At 37.9% G+C, this 23722-nt stretch overlaps 1 protein-coding gene across 2 annotated transcripts in view; it reads left to right on the top strand.

Moving 5' to 3' along the window:
• The window catches only part of LOC109070369 (fibrinogen C domain-containing protein 1-like), a 98313-nt gene extending 75675 nt beyond the window's left edge, over positions 1-22638 (top strand). For both annotated transcript variants that reach the window (XM_042756343.1, XM_042756344.1), the window contains 2 exons: positions 15856-16035; positions 19726-22638. In XM_042756343.1, the coding sequence (XP_042612277.1) occupies positions 15856-16035; positions 19726-19994 (449 nt within the window). In that variant the 3' untranslated portion in view covers positions 19995-22638. The remainder of the gene's footprint in view (positions 1-15855; positions 16036-19725) is intronic.
• Positions 22639-23722: the final 1084 nt, after the last annotated feature.

Genomic DNA, 23722 nt, shown 5'->3' with positions numbered 1-23722 from the left:
GTCCAGGTGCGGGTTAAAGATGATTATTTGACTTAAAGATTTTCAAGCAATAAGCACAAAGCCAGGCAGCATCATACTCATTCAATTCTCTTTCATTTTTGTAGTTCATCTGATATGGTCAATAGAAATGTGGGAGAGAAAGATGAAATGAAAGAGGTCATAGTTAAATCAAAGAAAAATATTAGTTTATCTTTATTTTTCTATTTTATGGATCCAGTGAGTCAGAGAAAGAGCACAGAAAAAAAAGAAAGTGCACATTGAGTCAAGTACTGACTTACACATGCTTAAAGTTTCACACAAACATTCCATCTATGACTAACAGCTCGAACACAGGTGCATATAATACAGTATAATGACCAGTTGGAAGGTCATGTGTTGAAAAAATCCTTTGATGTGGGATTTCAAGGCAAGATCTTACAGTCAAAGATGTACATTCTGTAAATCAAGAAAGATTCTCCTCTTTCTCTCTCTCTCCCACCTAACATTCAAGTTTTTAAATATTGTTTTACATTTCAATAATTTAACATTCAATATTCAAATTAAAACAGAAACAACATAAAGACAGTATATTTTAAATATGTTAAATGGCATCTTTTTTTATGACTGAGTGCAAGTATAACTGAGACCAGTACTACTGATGTCCCTTTAAAGTAGTTTTCTTTAACCCATTGCAATAAATGTTATATATAGCTAGCTGTGCCCTTCAACAGGTAGGAAATATACAGAAATTGAATAAAGTTATCAAACACCAATTTCTAAAGGAAATATAGAGGAATCCTTAAAGCTACAAAAGCTATTGATTTCCTCTTTTTTTTTTTTTTTTTTTTTTTCTTTGATTAACAGAGATCACAGAAGCTGGGTTATTAGGTTAATTTGGCTGCTTAATTTTGTGTCTGACATGCATTGTATTTTCTCACAACTCTTTACATTTTCTGACTCAGTTTATGTTTGAAAGTCTCTACTAATAAGCTGACGAGTTGAATCAGGTGTTAGATGAGGGAGACAGTGCCGGGCTGCTCCAGGACAGTTTTGAAAACCATTGCATTTCAGAAACATGTTCTAAAATATATAACAAATACTTAAATGCATGCACAGTTTTAATGTAGATTTAATCGCCTTTTTGGTGACTTAACTGATGACATAACTACAAGATTGCATGCTCGTTGTTTCTTTTGCACTTTAATATGAAATGATATAGGCTACAGCACATGCCGCCGCTTTTGTGCATGCAATTGAAGAGCACATGCTTCCAGCACAGTATAATGGCTGACAGGACAGGAAAATTCATTTTTACTGACATATGGCCAGACAACATCTCATCTACCTCGTCACCTGTACATTTTCCACACTTGTTTGACTAGCGTCTCCCGCTGAGGTGGAGTTGGAGTACACATCTGAAAAGTCTGCTGTTTGATGTGGTAGTAAATATTTAAATTCTTAAATTCTTATATTTAAATAAATTCTGGTCAAGAAAAAAAACAAAGAAGCAGCAGTTGTGAGTGGGGTGGCCAACCTTAGCTCCGCCCCTGCGTTAATTGGTTAAATATTTTCAATGCTTTAAACTGAAAAAATTAATCTTATGCTTTAACGCATTCATTTTGACAGCACTTTATATAGTGTGTGTATATATATATATATATATATATATATATATATATATATATATATAGATAGATAGATAGATAATGGATTAAACGATTATTCCACCTGTGGAGCAGTCCTTAAGACACTTAATTTCAATTAATGTCACAGTTCAAATACTTTTGGACATTAAAGATACCTTTCTACTGATGTTGAAAAATACCAGATAAAGATACCCAGATGCCCAGTCCAGCTGATTGTGCTCACAGTGTCAAACCATGTGTAACTGTGTGTACCCCTAGACGTGTCTGGGAAATTGCAAATGCCTTGGTGGAAGAGGGAAGTAACATCTCACAGCAAGAACAGTCAAATCAGGTTCAGTCCATGAGGATGAGATGTATTGTAGTTTTGTAGTTGTCATTTTTGGGTGAACTATTTCTTTAAAGCAGGGCAGGAGTCTGAATGTCAGATGGTTTATAAAAGCTCTTTGGACTGGGCCAGTGATGCAAACTGTGGTAATCTCTACTAAACTATTACAGCTCCAGCAGCTTTGTGTTGCAGTGTGTAGGTGGTTCACAGAGTGTGTGAGCTAGTTTTTGTCTACAGTGCGGCAACTATAGCCAATGGCCCCCACTGGGAAAACAGCTTAGAGGGTTAGTTTACCTAACACTACAGTCCAACGGAAATGACAGATCTAATATTGTCTAAACTACACAAAATTATAGCAGTCTGAATCAGGGAATTTCAAAGGTTTTGATGCCATTAATTCACAGATTATTTGCAAAATTTAACCACCATAAAGTGAAAGTTTATCATTTGTGTGTTTTGTCTTGCCAGTTTACACATTCAAATCATTTCAAACCACTCCAGTGCAAAAAGAGGCACAAGAGAACTCATTTCAGTACTAAACGCAGTAGGTTATGTCTTAGGTGAACAAAAACAGCTGAGAAAAAAATATGATGTGTATTATTTTATTAGATCTGTGCATCAGGTCTTAAAGGCACAGCAGTCTATAAATACTTGCTGCTGTCTGTCATTAATCAAACAACAAAACACAGCTTTAACAAAGAATCATCTATATTTATTTTCTATTTAACTGGCTGTTCAATTACCTTTAATCATGTTTGAAGTTTCTTAGTTAAGCTAGTAGTTTTTGCTGTGGTATTGAAGAAGTACTTAAAGTGTGCTTTAGTAATAGATGGAAAGCAGTTACATTGATATGAATTTTTTTTAATTGCTGATCTGAAAATTATCCGATCCGTGACTCAAAAACAGCAAAATGATCCTAGCCGTGAGTTTTGTGATCCTTTGAACAAGTAATACTGTATATACAGAATTGTGAAGACAAAAAGAGAGAGGGTCCGGCATTGGGCATGACACAGGCCTAATTCAGACAGTTGTCCCTACAAGCACAAAGGCTTTTATGTGTCAGGAGTATGTGTACTACCCACTGTGCCCTGGTGCTGACAAATAGATCCTTTTTAGCTTCTTGGTTACAAGAATCAGCTTGAAACTCTGCTTTGTGCACAGTTAAGGCAAGCTCTGTCATTGATAACATTATCTAGGGGCGTTGTCTTATTCACTCCAAACCTGATTTAATTAAAAAAAAAAAGTGTTAAACTGACTCTGTTGTCACTGGGGAGCTCATTCATACTTCACATGGAAGATATGACAGATGAGATGAGAGATCATTATCATGTCCTATTTAGACACATTTGCTTCCTTGTTTCTATTTCACTCTGTGTTCTCTTTCTGTCTCTATCAAAAGTCTCTCTTTTATTTCTTTCTTTCTTTTTGGTTGTAAATCCTCACACTCCCCAATCAATTACAGCACTATGAATTATGGTTTCCTAACAAAGAGCATCCATTTTCTGTGTGGAGTCATGAGTGCCCCTCCATAATTCTTTTTCACACAGACACAAACAAACCCGAGCATGAAAACAAGTGCACTTCCCATAATGCACCAACTCATGCTGACTATGGGTGTCATTGGAGCTTTATATTGCTAAGAAATATGATGCAAATAAAAAGTAAGAAGAGAACGAAGGGAAGAGAGGGAGGATGTAAAATAAAAAATTCCTAAATTAATTAAGAGTGAGTGAGTGCAATAAAATCAGTTGAGTGCAATAATATCACACCATCATCATAGAGGTGAATGTGAGCTCAAGCATACATGTGTTGTGTTTGTAAGTACCTCACTGAGACCTCAGAGTTATAAAAAGCTTAATCTTAATCTAGTCGACCCAAGCTCTGTGGAAGCACAAATGACATTTCATTTGTAGTTACTTGTATGTCATCTCTGTCCATTTTAAATGTTTTTTCCTCTCAAATCCCCAACCCCTTCTTATTCTTCTTATTCTCTCTCTCTCTCTCTCTCTCTCTCTGAGTCTGAGAGGGTTGGGTGTCCGAGGGTTCCCACGTGGAGAGGGCGACTTTTTGGTTTTTTCTATTACTATTCTTTCGTTTTTTTTTTTTTTTTTTTTTTTTTTTTTTTTTTTTTTTTTTTTTTTTTACTAAAACTAAAATATTTTTTTGTAAAGGAGATTATAGTTTATTTTTGAGTGTATTTGTGTTTTGTTTGGGATCGGGATGGCGTCCCTCTCCATGAGGGTGACGCCACCTGTTTCCTCCGTCATGGCGTCAGGTGTGTTCCTGCGTCAGGTGTGGCGGTGGAGGATGTGTTGGTCGCGGTAGTAGGAGAGGAGATCGGATACGAGAATATTACATCTGCGTCTCGTATGAATAAAGCGGTGTGGTGGTGTTTGTGAAGGAGGAGGTGCACGTAGGCCGTTTGATTACAAACGGGATTGTGGTAAGTGGAGAATTTATTATTGTTTCACCGCTTGTTGCTCCAACCACAAAAGTAACCGTGTCAAACGTGCCTCCATTCATTCCCAACGAGGAGATTGAGCGTGGACTTTCGCGCTACGGGAAATTCGCTAGTGCAATGAAAGCGCTTCCACTCGGCTGTAAGAATGAGTCGTTAAAACAACCATGTAATGTCTTTCAGAAGACAAGTGTTCATGTTCCTGAACGAGCCGAGTATTGACGTGTCGTTTAGGGTGATGCATGAGGGGAAGGCTTACATGATTTATGCCAAACACAGGGAGTATGAAGTGTTTTGTATGTGGGGATGTTAGCCATAAGCGATTAATGTGCCCACATAAGGTTGGTGTTAGCGGGGAGAACGCGTCCGAGAACGCCGGGCCGAGTGCCGTGGGCGTTGGGGAGAACGCGTCATAAAACACCCGGCCGAGTGCCGCGGGCGTCGGGGAGAACGCGTCAGAGAACGCCGGGCCGAGTGCCGCGGGCGGCGGGGAGAACGCGATAGAGAGCGCGCTGCCTTCAACTGTGGAGGAGCGGGAGGATCACAGTGGAAAACCGGCAGAAAGCGTAATTAATGACAGTCATACTGAGGAAGCTGGTGCTGAACCAGAAGCAGGTGAAAACAGTGTAACGAAAAACGATGTGAGTGAACGTGGAGATACTAAAATGGAAAGTGTTGATCTATTAAAGAGTCAAGAAAACTGTGAGACAGAAATGAAAGATGATGATACTTTTTCTGAGGTTTCTGATGTGGGCTCGCAGATAGAAAGGGACGTGTACACTCTAAAAGAAATAAATGACTTTCTAGACATGACTTTTGGCAAGGCTTTCGATGTCACTGATTTTTTTCCCAGACCCTGAGAAGTTCATAGCGTCGGTACTGTTATTTCAGAGAACGGTTAGTTATGAGGCTTTAGACAAGAAAAAGAGGTTTAGACTGAAGAAAATGGTAACAAAATTGAGAAAAAGATAAAGTTGTTTCCCAAAGACACCAAAATGTTTAAACATCACGTGGTGAACTTTACTTTTTACTGTCTCTTTCTGTCTCTGTCCTCTTTATTTTTATATTCCTACATGGATGTTTTAAGGGTGGGATCTCTAAATATAAACGGTGGACGAGACCGGGGAAAAACTAGGAATGGTTTCTGAGTTTATTAAAATTAAAAAGGTTAACGTTTCTTTTTTACAAGAAACCCACACTAACAAGGACAATGAAATTGAGTGGGGAATGTGGTGGGAAGGCAAGTTTGTTTTAAGCCATGGCACAAAACAACAGTGCAGGAGTTGCCATTTTATTCTCTTCCAACATGAATATCAACATTTTAAATATAGACAAGATTGTTGAAGGCAGATTGTTACTAACAGAAATTGAATATGAAGAAACTGTGTTTGTGCTGGTAAATATATATGCTCCCAATAACGGTCCAGAACGCAATGATCTGTTTATGAAATTAAGAGATGCTGTCCAGAAGTATGATGAGAGTGTGTGTCTGGTAATTGGTGGTGACTGGAATTGCACAACTGATTTTATTGTAGACCGAAATGGTGAAGAGCCTCACAGTCAATCTGCTGCTACCCTGTTAAGTTTTATTCATGAATTTCAGCTAATAGATGTGTGGAGAACAAGAAACACGGGTGTGAGACAATACACATGGCTGAAAGTGTGTGATGATAGAGTCTCTGGAGCAAGATTAGACCGGTTTTATTTGAACGAAATGTGGAGTAATAGAGTTATTGATGCTTCTATTTCTCCCAATGGTTTTTCAGATCACCACATGATTACTTTGGTTTTAAAACATATAAAGAAGACACAAAAGTCTAATTATTACTGGCTTTTAAATGTTAAGTTTTTAAATGATGTTTTATTTTGTGAAAGTTTTAAAGTGTTTTGGAGCAACTGGAAGTTGAAAAAAAGTCTTCATTTGAAAGTCTGTGTCAGTGGTGGGATGTGGGAAAGGTGAACATAAGACTTTTCTGTCAGAATTATGCTTCCCAAACATCAACTATAGTGAAAAACACAGTAAGGACTTTACACAGAAGGACATTGAGGCGATGGAAAGAAATCTTGTATCCAGTAGTGAAGCTGTGCATTGCGATGTTTTAAAAAAGAAAAAACAAGAACTGAACTCTTATTTGCAGGAGCAGGCAAAGGGAGCGTTGATAAGAGCCAGATTCTGCTCTGTCAAGGACATGGACGCTCCAAGTGCTTTCTTTTTTAATTTAGAGAGAAAAAGTGTCCATCAGAAGCAAATGTGTCATCTCCGTCGGCAAGATGGATCGGTAACTTCAAATCCAGCTGAAATGAGGAAGCTAGCGAGAGACTTCTATAAGCAGTTGTTCAGCGCTGAGAGCTGTGATGCTGCAAGCGTTGAGGATCTGCTGGAGGAACTGCCTCAGCTCGAGCACCAGCAGAAAGAGGCACTGGACACTTTAATCTCTTTTAAAGAACTCACGGAAGCAGTGCATCAGCTACACACTGGCCGTTCTCCAGGGATTGATGGCTTATCTGTGGATTTTTATCAGCAATTCTGGGATATAATAGGACCAGATTTTTATGAAGTGTTGTTGGACTGCATCAAGAACAAAACACTTCCCACACAAGCTGTCGACGAGCCGTCCTGTCTCTCCTTCCAAAGAAGGGGGACTTGGGATTTTTAAAGAACTGGAGACCTGTATCCTTACTGTGTTCGGACTACAAAATATTCTCCAAATGCTTATCAAACAGACTAAAAAATGTTTTTAGACCAGTTGATTCACAAGGACCAGTCATACTGCATTCCTGAAAGATCAATTACGGACAACCTGTTTTTATTAAGAGACATGATCGACATTAATCAGGTTTATCATGGAAATCTTGGGTTTTTATCATTAGATCAAGAAAAAGCTTTTGATCGAGTTGATCATGAATATCTTTTTAATGTTTTAAAGTGTTTTGGATTTGGTGACAGTTTTATATCTTACATTAATTTGCTGTATTTTAATTGTGTCTGTGCTGGTGAAAGCAGGAGGTGGTTTGAGTGAGCCGATCCTGGTGTCCAGAGGCATCCGGCAGGGATGTCCACTGTCTGGACAACTATACAACCTGGTCATAGAACCTTTGTTGTGCAGGTTGAGGAAGAATCTTAATGGAATAGCAATTCCTAATTCACAGGACAATTTTAAGTTATTTTTATCAGCATATGCAGATGACATTACTGTTTTTATTTCAAATCAGGATGACATCACAATTTTAAATCAAACTCTTGGTTTGTATGAAAGAGCTTCCTCTGCAAGAGTCAATTGGTCCAAAAGTGAAGGTTTTATTGTTGGTGGGTGGGAAGGCACAGGTTTTCCTCAACTCCCGGGTGGGTTTACGCTGGAGACAAGATGGTTTTAAAGTTTTAGGTGTTTTTTTTAGGTAATGAACAGTTTCAAAAGAAAAATTGGGAGGGTCTGCTGGAAAAGGTTGTCTGCCAAACTGACAAAGTGGAAGTGGCTGTTGCCACAACTGTCTTACAGGGGGAGAGTCCTGGTCATCAACAACCTCACTGCATCGATGCTGTGGCACAGGACTGCAGTCATGGAGCCACCTGAAGAACTCATTTTAAACATTCAAAGGACACTGGTCAACTTCTTCTGGAGTGGACAGCACTGGATCCGTGCAGCTGCCCTGTATATTCCAGTCCAGGAGGGTGGGCAAGGCTTGGTGGATTTGAGGAGTCGGATCCGAGCCTTCAGATTACAGTCTGTGCAGAGACTTCTTTATAAAGATGTGACATGGGCCAAAACAGCAAGTGCTTTGCTGAAGCAGGCAGGAGGACTTGGTCTAGACAAACACTTGTTTTTAATGAAATTAGAGGAAATAAGCCTGTCAGAGCTTCCACCGTTTTTATAAGTTTATGCTGCAGACATGGAGAACTGTTTTTTAAAGTGAAACGAGACATAGATGAGCAAGAACATTGGACTCCAGAGGAACCGTTGTTTTTTAATCCGTTGATCCAGACTCGATTGCTCTCCTCCGTGACTGTGCGGAGATGCTTAATAAGGAATGGCGTCTACAAACTTGGACATCTTCTTGATGAGAGGGGCTGGAAACCTACTGAAGTACTCCAAGAGTTGACGGGTTTAAGGTCCTTGCGTCTTGTTTTTAAACTGAAAGAAGAGATCTCCAATGCGCTACCAAGTGGCTGCAGGTCTTGGATTGCACGGAGACAAACACTGGACATGAGAAATAACCAAGACTTTCCAGACATTAAGATCTCACCTATCATAAATGAGGAAGATGGTGAAATTGCGGACTCGATTTTATCCTTCACGACCCCCCAGCTTGATCTTTTTAAAGATGCGTCTAAGAAAGCTTTATATTGCACTTCAGTGAAAATGACACACCAAGAATCACTAAAAGGAATAAAAAGGCATCTAAATGGCCTGAACTGCTACAGCCAGACTTCCTGGTGCGGGACAGGTGGAGGACGCTGTATAAACCCCCGGTAGAGAGAGAGAACGGCAGACCTCCAGTGGAGGATCATCCACGGGGCCATCGCTACGGACCGGCATGTGGCGCACCTCAATCCAGCAGTGGGGGGGGAATGTCGGTTCTGTGGGATTGAGGAAAACCTGGAGCATTTGTTTTTAAAGTGTAACAGATTACAAGGTCTTTTTAAATTTGCTTGAGATTTGTTTTAGAAGATTCAATGAGGATTTTTCTGAAGTAGTTTTTATTGGGGGTCTGAAATACAGTTTTTTAATGAGAAGGAAAATGGTTTTACTAAATTATTTGATAGGAACTGCCAAACTGGCAATCTGGAAAACCAGAAAAAACAAAGGTTTGCAACTCTCTACAATAAATCCTGAAATGATGTTTAGGCATCTGGTGCAAGGAAGGCTGAAACTTGAATTTGCATATTACAAACTTACTAATAATTTGGTGTGGTTTTGCGATGTTTGGTGTTTTAATGAGGTGCTATGTACAGTTCAGGATGATCAGCTTGTTGTGAATTTTTTAGAAAAAACTTTTCTTTTTTCAGTAATGTGGTGTAAGGTGTAATGGAAAAATAAAGTGCTTTAAACCTCTCTCTCCCTCCTCGTCCTCATCTCTCTCTCTCTCTCTCTCTCTCTCTCTCTCTCTCTCTCTCTCTCTCTCTCTCTCTCTCTCTCTCTCCTTAATAGCCTCCATTAGTGAACTAATCATCTGTGTTAATCATCTTGTTTTGCTCTTGGATCACTCTCGGTGGAAATCAGCACATTTTTGTCATGTTTTCAGCAGTGATTGTGGTAGAAAATCAGCACAATTCTGCAGAAAAGATTTAAATATGCTAAAATATGTTAAATGGAGCTTAGAGTACTACAATCTATAGGTAGCTGAACACATTATTAAATTAGTCTGAATGTTATTTAAACAACATCAGAGATGGAAAAAATACATCTGAAGCTGGGCTAAGGTTGTTTGTTGTTGTTTTTTTTTTTTGGTCATACTAACTAAAGACCAGCTTTGCCACACTGGGAGACCATCTTAAACCAGCTTATAGGGACAGTTCGCTCAAAAATGTACCTACACTCATGTCGTTCCAAATCTGTATGACTCTGTCTTCTGTGGAGCACAAAATAAGATATTTTGAGAAATGTCTCAGTGTTGTGTTTTGGTTTTTGTAATTTATATATATGTGTGTCATTTTTTTTTTTTTTTTATCTATGTAAACTATCAGTTTAAGGCTGCGTGTTTTTGTCAGCCTGAATGTATTCAAAACTCTTTCAAAATGCAGTTATATGGAGGAAAATTGATAAACCATTGAATTTTATGAATGACTAATATATATATTCTATGTAAATCTACTGAGCTCTTATTCTATTAAGCTTCAGTTCTACCTTTGATTCAGCAAATGTGACCCCTGTGATACTGTATCATCAGCTGTCATGGGTTGCCAGGGGAAAGGAGCTCAAAGGAGCACGAAGGAGGCAGATATTGAACAAACATGGTCTTTAATAAATCCACAAGGGAGAAATGGAGAAAACAACCTCTTTACACAACGGAGACAGGACAACACAAACCGAGGAAAGGCAGGGCTATAAATACTAACCCAAACAATTGACTTATAAGATAATTAATGAACACAGATAATTAATTTTTTATTTTTTTCTGGAACTCATAAAACTGTAGACTATAATACAATGTTTTATCTGTTCTCTGTAGTAATCTTTTGGATTTGCTCCTGAGGTTTTCATCATGGTAACTTCACACATTTTCAAGAAAAAGAAACATGTCATGTAAGAGTACATCTTATTTAGATTGAGGGATTTCCATTGCTAGTCAGAAAAAAAGGATAATTCCCTCGGTTGTTTTGAATAATGTCTACTAAAGGTACATTGGAAATGTTTGGAAAGACAGATTATGTCTCAAATGGAACCTGTCTCTGATTCTGGCTAGATACTCTGGTTTTGCGTACAGCTCTGCTGACGAGTCATTTCTCTAGCTCTGCTCTCTGCTTTTAAACATCTTCACACCTGTGACACATACTATGTGTCAGGAAGTGAGCTAGAGACTATATAGCTGCTTTTCCCCCCTCAGGTGTCACTTTTTCTGAGCTTCTCTTCAAACTTAGGTTTTCCTTCTGTAACTGGATTCTACAACACAGTGAAAATAGGTGATGAAACCTCATCCACACTGATCCAGAAATCACTGGTGTAGCTCAGGCCATCCATTCCAATATTTTCATTTAGGTTTGCTCCTCAGGATACATAAGAACCTACATTTTTGATTGAGGCCAACAACAACACCATAACTTTATTACAGAAAAGAGAATTTTACATGCTCCACAGCTATTGAAATGTTCTTTTCTTATTATATTTCTGTCATGACAACTCTCTGAGAGTTTTAGCATGGTGATGTACATGACAGTGTTAATGTGTTTGGTCTTGGTGGAACAGATCTTCTGCCAATACATCCACAGACATGCTGCTGTGAGCATGTAAGAAATACTGCTGTTGCGCATATAACATGAAATAACCCCCATGTATAACATACATAAAATCACCCCATAGCAGATCTACACAGGTGGAGCTGGGGATGGTGGAGGGTTTCTGATATGTGCAGCAACTGCTACAGCAAGCTCTAGCCGAGTATTTGAATGTTAAGCAGCAAGCTCATTGGCTGCTCATACGAAAAGAACCAGTCAGCTGCGCAGTGAGAATAATGATGTCGTTATATCAGATTGTGATACAACCTGTGTTAGAACTTTGGATATAAGTGTGTGTGTGTGTGTGTGTGTGTGTGTGTGTGTGTGTGTGTGTTGTTTTTTGTAAAAAATAACTCAAACAAACAACTTAAGATCTGTTACTTATTAATTGACTTACATGTTATTAAAAAAAATGCTACAATTACAAATTGATGTAAATGAAGTTATGGTGATTATTCTGATTAAGATTTTTACATTAGCCAAAATTACCACCATTTTATTTTATTCTAGAATTTATATTCTTTATTCTACAAACCAGAATATTGCAATAATCTGGTTTTGGATATCAGGTTAAAAGTGTCGTCGGAAAAAACATAATAACGGGTTAACATTTATCTTGCATTTTCAAAGCCTCTTTACAGTGGTCACCAGAAGAAGAAAAAAATTAGAATGATACCGATTTGTGAGTGTGCGTGTGGATTGAATCTTGTCAACACGTTGGTGTGTCCTCTTCGCTTGAGTGTGTGAGCCCCCCACCCCATGAGCTTCTCCCTTTGAAGTCTCTGGGAGATCCTTTCTCTTCTTCTCTCGTCTTGATGGGAAAGAGAGAGAATAGACAGGTGTTCAAAGACACCCCTCCACTTTCTGCCCTCTACGCTGCCCTCCATCTCTCCATCTCTCCATCGCACTGTTCATGCCTCCTGTTCATTCTTCTTCACCAAACACACACTTCACGTTGCTTCCTGTGAGTTCTTTTTCCCCTACCCCTTATTTCTTTCCTTTTCTTTTGCATGGAGAGTAAAAGCATTATGAATATTTTAACGTGCAGAAATGTCACTGAAAGAGGACAGAAAGAGAAAAAGATAAAGTGAATTGATTCAAGTGATGTTTCTGTTTCCTGGAGTAAAACCATGAGAATGTGGAAAAATGGCGTGTGGGATATTTATAACTGCTCAATGCATTTCCCTCACAACATACTTTTCAAATCTAAGCAAATAAATCATTAATATTTGAACCTTTTACCATGGCAAAAAGAGAAGTATAGCTGTGCACAGTCTTATATATTGTTAATGAGCCAGACTATTGTTTTACTCAAATCAGATGCAAATTGCAGACATTAACATTTTAATCAGAATCAAGATGTTGTCTTTTGTCTGTTTAGCTGACAGAAGATGGAATATAGCACCATTATTTAAATGACTAACAATTAAACGTGTTTGTTATGCACATCTAGAATAAATGTTTTGTGTCTTGTGTTTTAGTATGATATCTGTATTCGCTGAGAGTGTGTGTGTTTGTGTGTGTATAGTAACCTAGAGGAGCTTTGAAATGTTATTTATCGCTCTGACCCAATTTTTCCCAGCATAATTGCAAGAACATGGTATTTATCACAGGTGTGCTGTGTGACTGCCGGTGCCCACAGGCTTTTTATTGTGCTGCTCTCTTAAATTTGTGCTCAACACACAATCCGCTTTCTGCCTCAATATATCAGTGTCTATTTATGTTTACTGTTAAATGGGAACTGCCCAGGCTTCACGGGTGTTGACTGCCCATATCACAATAGCGGGGCATCTGGCAGAAGGCACAGAATGTGCGCTTTAGAAGAGCAAGAGTATATATGATCTATCATGTGCATTTTCTAAATATGTGTGTGTTGGGGGGGAATTGGTGGGGGGGGGGGGGGGGTGTTTGCTTAGCTGTGGATTGGGGACTAATGTGTCCCCAGAGGTCAGATAAATCTGGCATAATCTCCTTTTAGGGACAATTGTGGATGCTATCGGTTAGGTAAATTGGCGTTAATTGAATTGGGTTTAGACTAATTTAATTTTTGTTATATACTAAATTCTTAGTATGTATAATATAATATATATAAAAAAAGTATACAGTAAATGTAGTTAATACAATGTTTTTATGAAAAGATTTAATGTTTATCCTAAACATTATGTCTTCAGTCTGCTTTTGTCAAGGAGGAGACAGCCATTATGCTGTTCATCGCTGATAATTATGTTGCAAAAATGCATAAGAGACAATATATTTACTAGACCATTCATAACATAAGCATTACATGAACTAAGTGAAGAACCATAACGATTCCCTGTTCTTATGTGGAATTTATATATTATCTTTCATTGTAATTTCTGCTTTAGTTCATAATAAACGAAGAAACACTCACCTAATAAAGCCTTCCAGCAGCACATTCTGACTCACATACACTCTCTCTTGTTAACTGAGCAATCAGTATGATAATTCAAGACAAAATGCAGCTTAGCTCTTACGTTTGAAATGTCTTCACAATAATGTTTAATTGATAATTCAGGCACACCTGAGTTTTATGCACACAGACTTGCCTTTTTGGCCCCTTCTTTAAGCAAGAAGGGCGTAAAATACTCCCAATGTTTAATCATCCAAACGAGCCTCAGGGAAAGTCTCAAGGGTTTTAATTAAGCCTGAATTAAAGTTATGTAAATTGCATGTGAAAGTAGCAGGTTTTTTTTTTCTCTTTGCAAAAATAAATCATTTTATTTATTTATTTATTGAATGAAGCAAAAAGAGACTTTGTATGCACTGATGAAAAGCTGCTGCTTCCCTTCTCTGGTTTTCTTTATCAGTTTTCCTTGTCCAGACACTCATGTTTGTAGTCACACTGTGCCCTACACGTCAAATTAATTTTGATAATTTAACTCAGTGTTTATATGTAAGAACAGTGCTGCAAGACTTTTCCTATCAGGTGTTTGTGTGACTAGTGCTGGAAATGTGATACAAAAACAACTAAATGTGAAAAGAGTGAGTCTCCCCTAAGACGTGGTTGTTTTCCATGCAGCTTTAATGCATAGTAGCCATGTATGAATTTTTAAAGTATGCATTTGCTCTGCATAATAAAAGGTGTTTGAGCATTTCAATGTTTTATTGCATTGTTTTATATGCAAGCCACAGAAAGTGAAAATGAACCACACATTCATACTAGGGATAGGAATTTTTTTTTATTTTTATGATTAATATTGGCTATGTAACACGTTACAAATAATTAACATAATTAATGCAGACTCAGTTTTTCTGGTCACTGAGGCTATGATTGTGTGTGTGTGTGTGCATGTGCGTGTGCGTGTGCATGTGTGTGTGTGTGTGTGTGTGCGTGTGCGTGTGCATGTGTGTGTGTGTGTGTGTTTGACTTCTTGGTTGATGAAAATTCATCTCCATGATTTAGCCACACAGGTGTAAGTGTGTGTAGAAAAGTCAATATTTTGCTAATGTGCATAGAGAGGATAGTGGACCCATATAAAAAAATTGATGCTAAATGTTTTGAGTAGAAATTTAATTACATATTTAACAAATTAATGCATTGAGAAGATCTGAAGTGAAGCAAAATTAACAGACATCTCTCATTAAAATACGAAAACAAAAAAAGAGTAATGACAGACAGAAACATCGAGTTCATTTACAGAAATAAAGGCAAAGCTAAAAGAGACTTATACATTTACATTTAGTCATTTAGCAGACACTTTTATCCAAAGCGACTTACAAATGAGGACAATGGAAGCAATCAAAATCAACAAAAGAGCAATGATATACAAGTGCTATAACAAGTCTCAGTTAGCTTAACGCAATACACATAGCAAGGACTTTTAAAAATATATAATAAATAAAAAGAAAACAGATAGAATAGAAAAAGAATAGAGCAAGCTAGTGTTAGAGGTCTTTTTTGCTTTTGTTAATTGTATAATAAATTAACAGAAAACAGATCCATACAAAAATACAAAAATAATAGAGGTACATATAGAATAGAAGAAAAAAGAATAGAATTACATATAGTGAGTGCTAAAGTTAGAGGGTCAAATAAAGATGGAAGTTTTTAGCCGATTCTTGAAGATGGCTAAGGACTCAGTTGCTCGGATTGAGTTCGGCAGGTCATTCATTGTAAGTGTATTAAAATTATTATTTGAATATATTCATTAAATTGTTGTAATGGATAAACAAGAACAGTACTCTGATTATTTGCAGTTTGCTTAAAAGAACGTTCAAATCATTAATATATATTCTTAAATGGTTGTAGTCATTTTATGCTCAAAATCTTAAAAAAAAAATCCATTTAACAAAGGTATTCATATTGGCAATATAGCACTGATAATACTTAATAATACTTTAAAAAAAAATCCATTAAACAAATATTATTTTTTAAAACTCCTTTGTTTATTAGAAATATTTTACGTGATTCCCTAATTCATAGTTTGCAGTCATAATCCAATTCAAATTGCTATGATTAAAATAATCTTGAAATTAATTCTCTTTCTTTCATCAGGGTTGAAACAAATCCATGCTCTGTCTATCCAAGGAAACTACGAGCTGCGCATAGATCTTGAAGATTTTGAGAACAGCACAGCTTTTGCACAGTATGGAGTGTTTGGAGTTGGGCTGTTCTCTGTTGATCCTGAGGATGACGGTTACCCCCTCACCATTGCTGATTACACCGGCACTGCAGGTACACACACATATTTACATATTTACAGACTGTGGATCAATATCTTCATTATTGTGTAAATAGTATGCTTTATTTAAATCACACTCTTAATATTCAAGAAACTTTGAAAGACCCGATATGCAAATCAATTTTAAATCTTTGTCAAAAATAAGTGCTTATTCATTCAGATAATTGGTCAATTTCAGTGCCTGATGGCATAGACAGAATAATTATGGCACTTAATACACTCTTTAGTCACTTCTTAGCTGCAAACAAAACATATATCATGCTTCCTCTGCAAATCTGGCTGATTTGAGTAATTTCTTAGTGCATCAGACTGTACTTGTCACAATGTATCTTTTTGAACCAGCTCATCTGTGTGTGAATCAGGCTACACTGGTCACACTGTATGTTATTGATTCACTAAAAAGAACCCATTCATAAGAATCATCTGTTCATGAACTGGACCACACTGGTCACACTGAATGTTGTTTTTGCATGCAGTCTGCAAGGAACTATAGAATAGTACAGGGGTTCTCAACTCTGGCCCTCGAGGTCCACTTTCCTGCACAGTTTAGCTCCAACCTTAATCAAACTCACCTGACCAAATTAATCAAGGTATTCCTGATTACTACAAAGTTACTGGCAGGTTTGTTTGATTAGGGTTGGAGCTAAACTGTGCAGGACAGTGGACCTCGAGGGCCAAATTTGAGACGCCCTGCAATAGAAAGATGTTTCTTGTCATTATCATTCATTCTATCATTCTTAGCTTTTTATTGCATCACATTCAAAACAGACTGCAAACCCATTCACATCTCAAGTTATTTTTAATGCAGCCATTGAGGAAAAGATCTTGGAATTTTAGCAATCATTATCAGGATTACTCAGAAATTTGATATTATCACGCAGTCCTCACAAACTCACACACATCCAGAAGACAAAATGCCTCCCAGTCGATCACTACCATTGACTTAGACAAATGTCAGGAATAGACACAAACTGAATTAAAAGGCTACTCAGGTTCCTGTAAGAAACAAGTGAGCAGTGAGATCAACAGAAATAGAAAGAGCATTCTGAGTTTGAACTCGAGGACAGGTGCAGAGGAAAATACACCATGAAGAGAGCGTGAAGGAGAGAGGTGAGAGATCTCCTGTCTGTACAGCAGGTATATCCAGGCTTGAATTGGATCGTGTCTGTAGTGCTGGTGTCAAATGAGCAGGTGGTCTCTATTGGGCAGCGTCTTCGTGCCCTTGAGCTGCTGGGTTTCCTGTTTGCTGCCTGACAGGTCTCCCCTAATCACAGAGCTGAGAGTATTATTGTGATCATTTGCATTGAATTTTGACAGGAGGTTGTGTTCTGGGGCCTGGTGGGGCCTAATACGTCTCAAAATACAGACAGCGTCAAGGTGACTCCTTATTCACACTGGCATGTGAGCACAAATAAGCCCATATTTTTTGTGCATATATGGTATGTTTTATTCTGGTTACACATTTATACCAAGCATTTTTAGAGAGTCACACATGATATAACCACATCCCCTGAGGGCTTTTTGTGATGATAATGTCCCCTTGGCGAATGAAAAGTGATTCCCAAGAGCATGTGACTGAACTGGAGAGTTTGCAAGGACAAGTCTGGGTATAACACTCTTAATGCAGAAATGTCAACGGCAGCAATACAAGTATTTTCTGTGGGCTCCGTGCGACCCTAGTGTGACTAATGGCTTATTCCCATAGCTGCGGACAAAATCTGTCAAGCATGAATGACGCATTTCCGCAAGGAAAATGAGCATCAGTCTGGGATCCGTTTCTCTGCGTATTATCTTTAACGTTATTGAGTAAAACTGACTGTGGATCAGAAGATTGGAGATCTTCAAGGTCACAGGCTGTTAGAGAAGAGGAATGGAGGTTTAGAGCTTTCATTTTGGAAGGGTTGTCCTTTTCTGTGAAACGTCCGATGTATTTTAAGCTGGATGAAGAGTCCACTCTGAACAAACTGGTTCTTAATGAATCCCAGAGAGGTTTAGAAATACCATCTGACATTTACCTCTATTGTACTCATCCTGGTACACCTTCTTTTTCTTTCTGGCTCTTTCCATCTCCATGGAACACTTTATTCCATCTCTTGTTTGGAAAATATTCTGTGTTCGTATTGAGCTGACAGGAACAGTTTATAGGGCAACAGACACATCACCACATGCCCTCCTGCCAAAAAAATCCATTGAATTGGACAGCAGGCAGGGTGGCTTTCCAAATTCCTTTTACAGCCAAAGAAATGGGGAAGGTTTGTTTATTTTGGCCAACAACACCTGATGTCTGTTGCCATCAGATAAGACTGACGCTACAAGACACCTCTTGAGGGAAGAAGACTTGTTGTTGACACACAAGCTGACCCTTTTCATAGTCTTGCCCCACAGACTCTGATTCTTTAGTTTTAGCTTTAAAATAATTTTGGATCTTGAAATATTTGCCTGAAGAATGGCTGAAGCAAAAAGAAGCTACAAGATGAGATTCTCATCATCATTGTTGCCTTCAGCTTTATCTCTGGAAACTGTGAGAAGCACTAGTGAAATGAATTGAAAAAAAAATGCATATATATATTTTTCAGCAAGGACACATTAAGTGGTCATGAAAACATGAAGTCTTACAGACCTCTTTTGAATGTCTTTACAATGTCAAGCTTGTCATTTGGTATAAATGGGTCTTTATACATGGAAATATCTACAGTAGTTGCATTTATATTCATGTAGCGCTCATGTGTACTGAGTCCCCTTTAATGTCATCAGCCAATAACAGTACTTTATACAATAACAGTGTGTGTTTTTTCACCAAGCTGTTTGAGACCACTTTTAGGAAAATCTCTTTAAGTGCAAACACCATAAATTAACACATTTCAATGAATTATGAAGTAACACCTATACATGTGTTTGTGCGTGAGTTCATTAAAGAGGATTATCAAAAAATGATCAGTTATCAATGATGAGACTGATTAAATGATTCAAAGCAGAGTGAGTCATCCCTACTTTAAGCAATGCAAAAGGTTGAAAGTCTTGAAAGATAGAAGTGTGAGGGAAAGAGACAGGAACAAAGCATGAGGGAGACTATAGCTCTATATGCATAAATCATACCCAAATGAGATAATGAAAATATGAAAATATTTGAAAATATTTTCATCTGGGGCACAGAGATGAGACAGGTTTGCTTGTGTATGCTAACTTGTCTCATGCATTCCTAGGCATCTAGAATTGTTTGTGTGAAATGGCTTTCTGTGATGATTTTCACAGCATGATTTCTAGAATCACACAAATCAGCTCTTGCAACTTAATATACATTAACATTCAAAGGTTTGGGGTCTGTAAGTTTTTTTTGTTTGTTTGTTTGTTTGTTTGTTTGTTTTTTTTAATGTTTTGAGAAAAAAAAAGTCTCATTTTCAACAAATTTATTTTATCAAAAATACATTACAAACAGTAATATTTTGGAATATTATTACAATTTAGAGTAACAGTTTTTGTTTTAATGTACTTTAAAATATAATGTATTCCTGTGAAGACAAAGCTAAATTTATCAGCAGCCATAACTCCAGTCTTCAGTGTTACATGATCCTCCAGAAATCATGCAAATCTGCTGATTTATTATTATCTATTTATTATTTATTAAAAAATCTTACTGACCCTAAATTTCTCCCTTATGTTTTTTTATGTTCACCTTTATACAGGAGATTCATTGCTTAAGCACAATGGAATGAAGTTCACAACAAAAGACAGAGACAACGATCATTCGGAGAACAACTGTGCTTCATTCTATCACGGTGCCTGGTGGTACCGCAACTGCCATACCTCCAACCTTAATGGCCAGTACCTGCGTGGACAGCACACCTCTTACGCCGACGGGATCGAGTGGTCATCCTGGACTGGGTGGCAGTACTCGCTAAAATTCACAGAAATGAAAATTCGGCCAACGCGCGAAGAGCGAGAAAGCAAGTAACCACAGAAAAAGTAAAATGTAAATCTAAGGAAGGTAAAAAAAAAAAAGATTAAAAAGACTTAAATATGGGACTTACTTGACAGTGGTTGTTGCTAATCTGAAAAAAAGTCAGACTGTTGTGTGGCCATGCTGTAAGTCTTACCCTCCATGTGATAATCTCTTCATCATCAGGCCTTAAAGTTTCTTTACACGCAGATGTCGGCTCTCAGCTCACCCCTGCACTGACTCAACTACTGTCAGTCATACTTCAGTTCTGACAAAAATGACAGTGAATCAAGGATTCTATTATCTTGCCATTGGTTAGGGAATTAATTAATGGAGGACTATATACGACAATGAAATGTTAGAATGGTCCCTTCTGTCAACAAAGCTAGTTTCTTTTCTCCCTCATATTGTTTAACACACAATTCATATGCCAAACACGCATGCCAAGGCCAGATCTCTTCTAAGTCTTCATGTTTGAAGAAGAAGGCTAGTTCAAAATAAGATAGTGTGGCAAATGGGATGGAGAGAGAGAGAGAGAGAGAGAGAGAGAGAGAGGCGGTCTAGGAGGAGAGCAGTGCAAAGGTTTCTGTGGGAGTTTGTCTCTCATCTGTCTGACAGGCCATTAGTGAGCATATTGGCCACTTTGTCTGATCGCCATTGCCAAGTGATCATCAGGCAGGCTCTTCATCTCGCACATACGCAGATGGAGGCTGTTTATGCATGTGTGTGAGCGAGATAAAAGGGAAATGTGATATTGCCTCGTCTCCTTCCCGAGCGTGTTTCTGACTCAGCACAAGTTTGAGTGTTCTCTGAGAACTTTTTTATCAGCCCAAAAATCTCCGAAATTGATTCGAAAATCGAGTGTGTTTACTTAGCACTCATTCACACATCGTTTGTTCATGCATGACTTTGACGCTGTGTCATAATGCTAATTTAAAGGAGCCTCCCTGCCCTCTTTTATATGTGAATGCTAACGTGTATAACAGCTCACTCACTGCCGTCACTCTCTCTAGCTCACTTTCCAAAGGTCAGACATCTCGAACGTGAATATCGTGCTTCTTTCCCCTTTTGTTCGAGCTGCTCCCTTCATCTCTCGCCCTTTTTCCCTCCTGGTCTTCTTCTAATTTTTCCTCCCTCCGCTCTCCCTTCACTCCTTTGGCTTGTTTTCTTTGGTCCCCTGTGGAAGTGGAAAAGGTCAACATGTCATTTAGTACAATTACACTGCTCATTGTTCTCTCTTCTGCTCTTTTCTCACTTTTTCCTTTTCTCCCACTTCTGTTTCGTTATCTCTCTCTCAACTTAATTATGTTCCTTTTTTAAATCTCCATTATCATAATGATGACAATTCATTTGTACTTTGCTTAAATATTGTAATTTTGAATTCACAAAGGAGAGATTTACATATTTAACATGATTAATGCACTAACAAAACTTTTGTTCCGTCCCTTATTTGTTTGTTTGTTTGTTTGTTTTATGTATAAAGTTTTCATGCTGACTTGTGAATGAACTTGTGCAAGTATGAATTAATTGATCTTGGGTTTTGCAGCTTTGAGTTTTACTTCATAAATGTTCCAAGAGCTTTAAGATATGTGTAGATTTCATGTACAGTGTGTATGTCTTAGAGACTTTTAGCGCATGTGAAATGTTTCCTTACAGGAAATTGACAAAAGCACACAAATGAAGCACGATAGAAACAATCCTCGATATGTCCTGATAACGCCTGTTGTTACATGACTGGGATGGAATGGATCTGTTGTGTGGGACTGAAGTCTCTGGAATGGACTCTTGTTTTTAAATTCTAGTCTGGTAGGAGTGGAGTTAAAATCCATTAAATGTACACCAACAAATAATGAGCACATTACTCGAGAAAACATGCGTGAAGAGGACTGTAAAAGCAACATTACAGGATGGTGTCAAGACTCTTAAATGGACATACTGTAAGTGAGTGCTCATGCTTGTCTCTGGAGTCCTCTCTAAGTTTGCACCACTTTCACTACAAAGTTGCCTCTGTCAGTTTGTGTCTTTGTTATGTATTTTCCCCTTGTACTTATTTTTCTAGTTCTCTCAACTCTGATTTTTCCCCCTCCTCTCATTCTGTGGAATTACATCGCAGTCAGCCTCTTTTCTCTGTCACCATTTGCTTCAAAGTTAACCATGCTGCCTGTTCAGCTGTCAATAACGTTTCTTCAGTGTGTTGCCATGGTAATGATCCCCTGAACAAGAGCTAACAGGCTGAACAAAGAATGAAGGAAAGCGATGTTAAATGATGTAACAATGTCATGAAACTGGGTCAAGAAAGGACAAAAAGACAAAAAGAAACCAAGAGTGCGCATTATAATGGGACAGACACAGTTTGAAATAATTTGTAATTAAGGGTCTCTGTGAGAATGAGTGTGTGGAAATGTGTGTGTGTGTGTGTGTGTGTGTGTGTGTGTGTGTGTGTGTGTGTGTGTGTGTGTGTGTGTGTGTGTGTGTGTGTGTGTGTGTGTGTGCGTGCGTGTGACTGAATGAAACAAAATATACCTGTAAAGAAAAAAAGGAAATTGTTATTTCTGTGTATGGCATTTGCTCTTCATATTGTGTGCATATATATATAAAAAAAATCTATAAATAACATATAAATAAATTGATTTCTGCAATGGTACTGCATGGATTTTGAGATAGATGTCCTGTGCGTCTTTTATTTGCATCCATACACACACCTCTATATTTTCAACAGGAAATCTTTCCATCGCCCTCTCCAGCTGTTTTTAATACTAGCAGGGCGTTTGCTCTCTACGAATTACACTTTTCACACAGACTCAGGGTTTGTGATTGCTCCCTATAGACACATATCCTCAAACCTTTGCTCTATAAATAAGTCTTAATTAGTTTCTAGCTGAATCTTTATGTGTGGTTTAAAGCAATTGGCAACTGGCAAAGAATATCCTGTTCCCATTTCCCAGTTTTAACAGGGTGTGTGTTTCTGTACGTGTGTGTGTGTGTGTGTGTGTGTGTGTGTGTGTGTTGCTGGATCTGTGTGTCTGTGTTTTGAGGGAGTTAAAGTGAGAGATGGAAAAAAAATGGCTGCATGGATGTGCGAGTGGAAATGATGGAGAGCAGCACATGGGATTGCGTGAGTTCACTGCTGAATGCGCTGGTCCTGTTTTTGCCGTAATAATGGACACTCCATAGTGAAGACACCAGCACAAGAGATGAGCAATAAAACTGTAACCGCCTAATGGCCATCTTTGCTCAAAAGTGCAAAAGAGAGTGACACAAACATTTACAATCTTGACCATCTTTGTTGTATTAGAAAATGTAAACATTTGATGAAAACCGTGTATATGGAGATACTTGAATTTTGCCTTTATTTTCTTCTTTTTATTTTATGTCAGTATATATACAAAGACTTGAAGTTGAGTCTCCAGCTTGTGTGTCAACCCTGTTACCACCATGTTTTCCATTTTAAATGAATGAATTACTTAATAAATCAATTAAACTTTGACATCCTTTTAAGATGTCAACTCTTCAAGAATAAGTTAAAATCTCCCTTTCATCACTTTACCTTATGTTTCAGTATAACGGTTGGTTTTAAATGTCAATGCTGTTACCATTTTGTTCTTGTTTACTGAAGTGAACAGTTGGTAACTGAAATGGGATGTTTGCATTGATATTTGCATTAAATTCTCTTTTTAAGAAGCACCTTGTAGTTTCGTGACCTTGAGCACAAGACTAATGTCAAACTGCCCGTTACCATCAGC

Source organism: Cyprinus carpio, chromosome A5 (assembly GCF_018340385.1).
Source record: "Cyprinus carpio isolate SPL01 chromosome A5, ASM1834038v1, whole genome shotgun sequence".
In the NCBI taxonomy this organism is placed as follows: Eukaryota; Metazoa; Chordata; class Actinopteri; order Cypriniformes; family Cyprinidae; genus Cyprinus; species Cyprinus carpio.
This window is presented reverse-complemented; position numbering and strand designations above follow the sequence as displayed.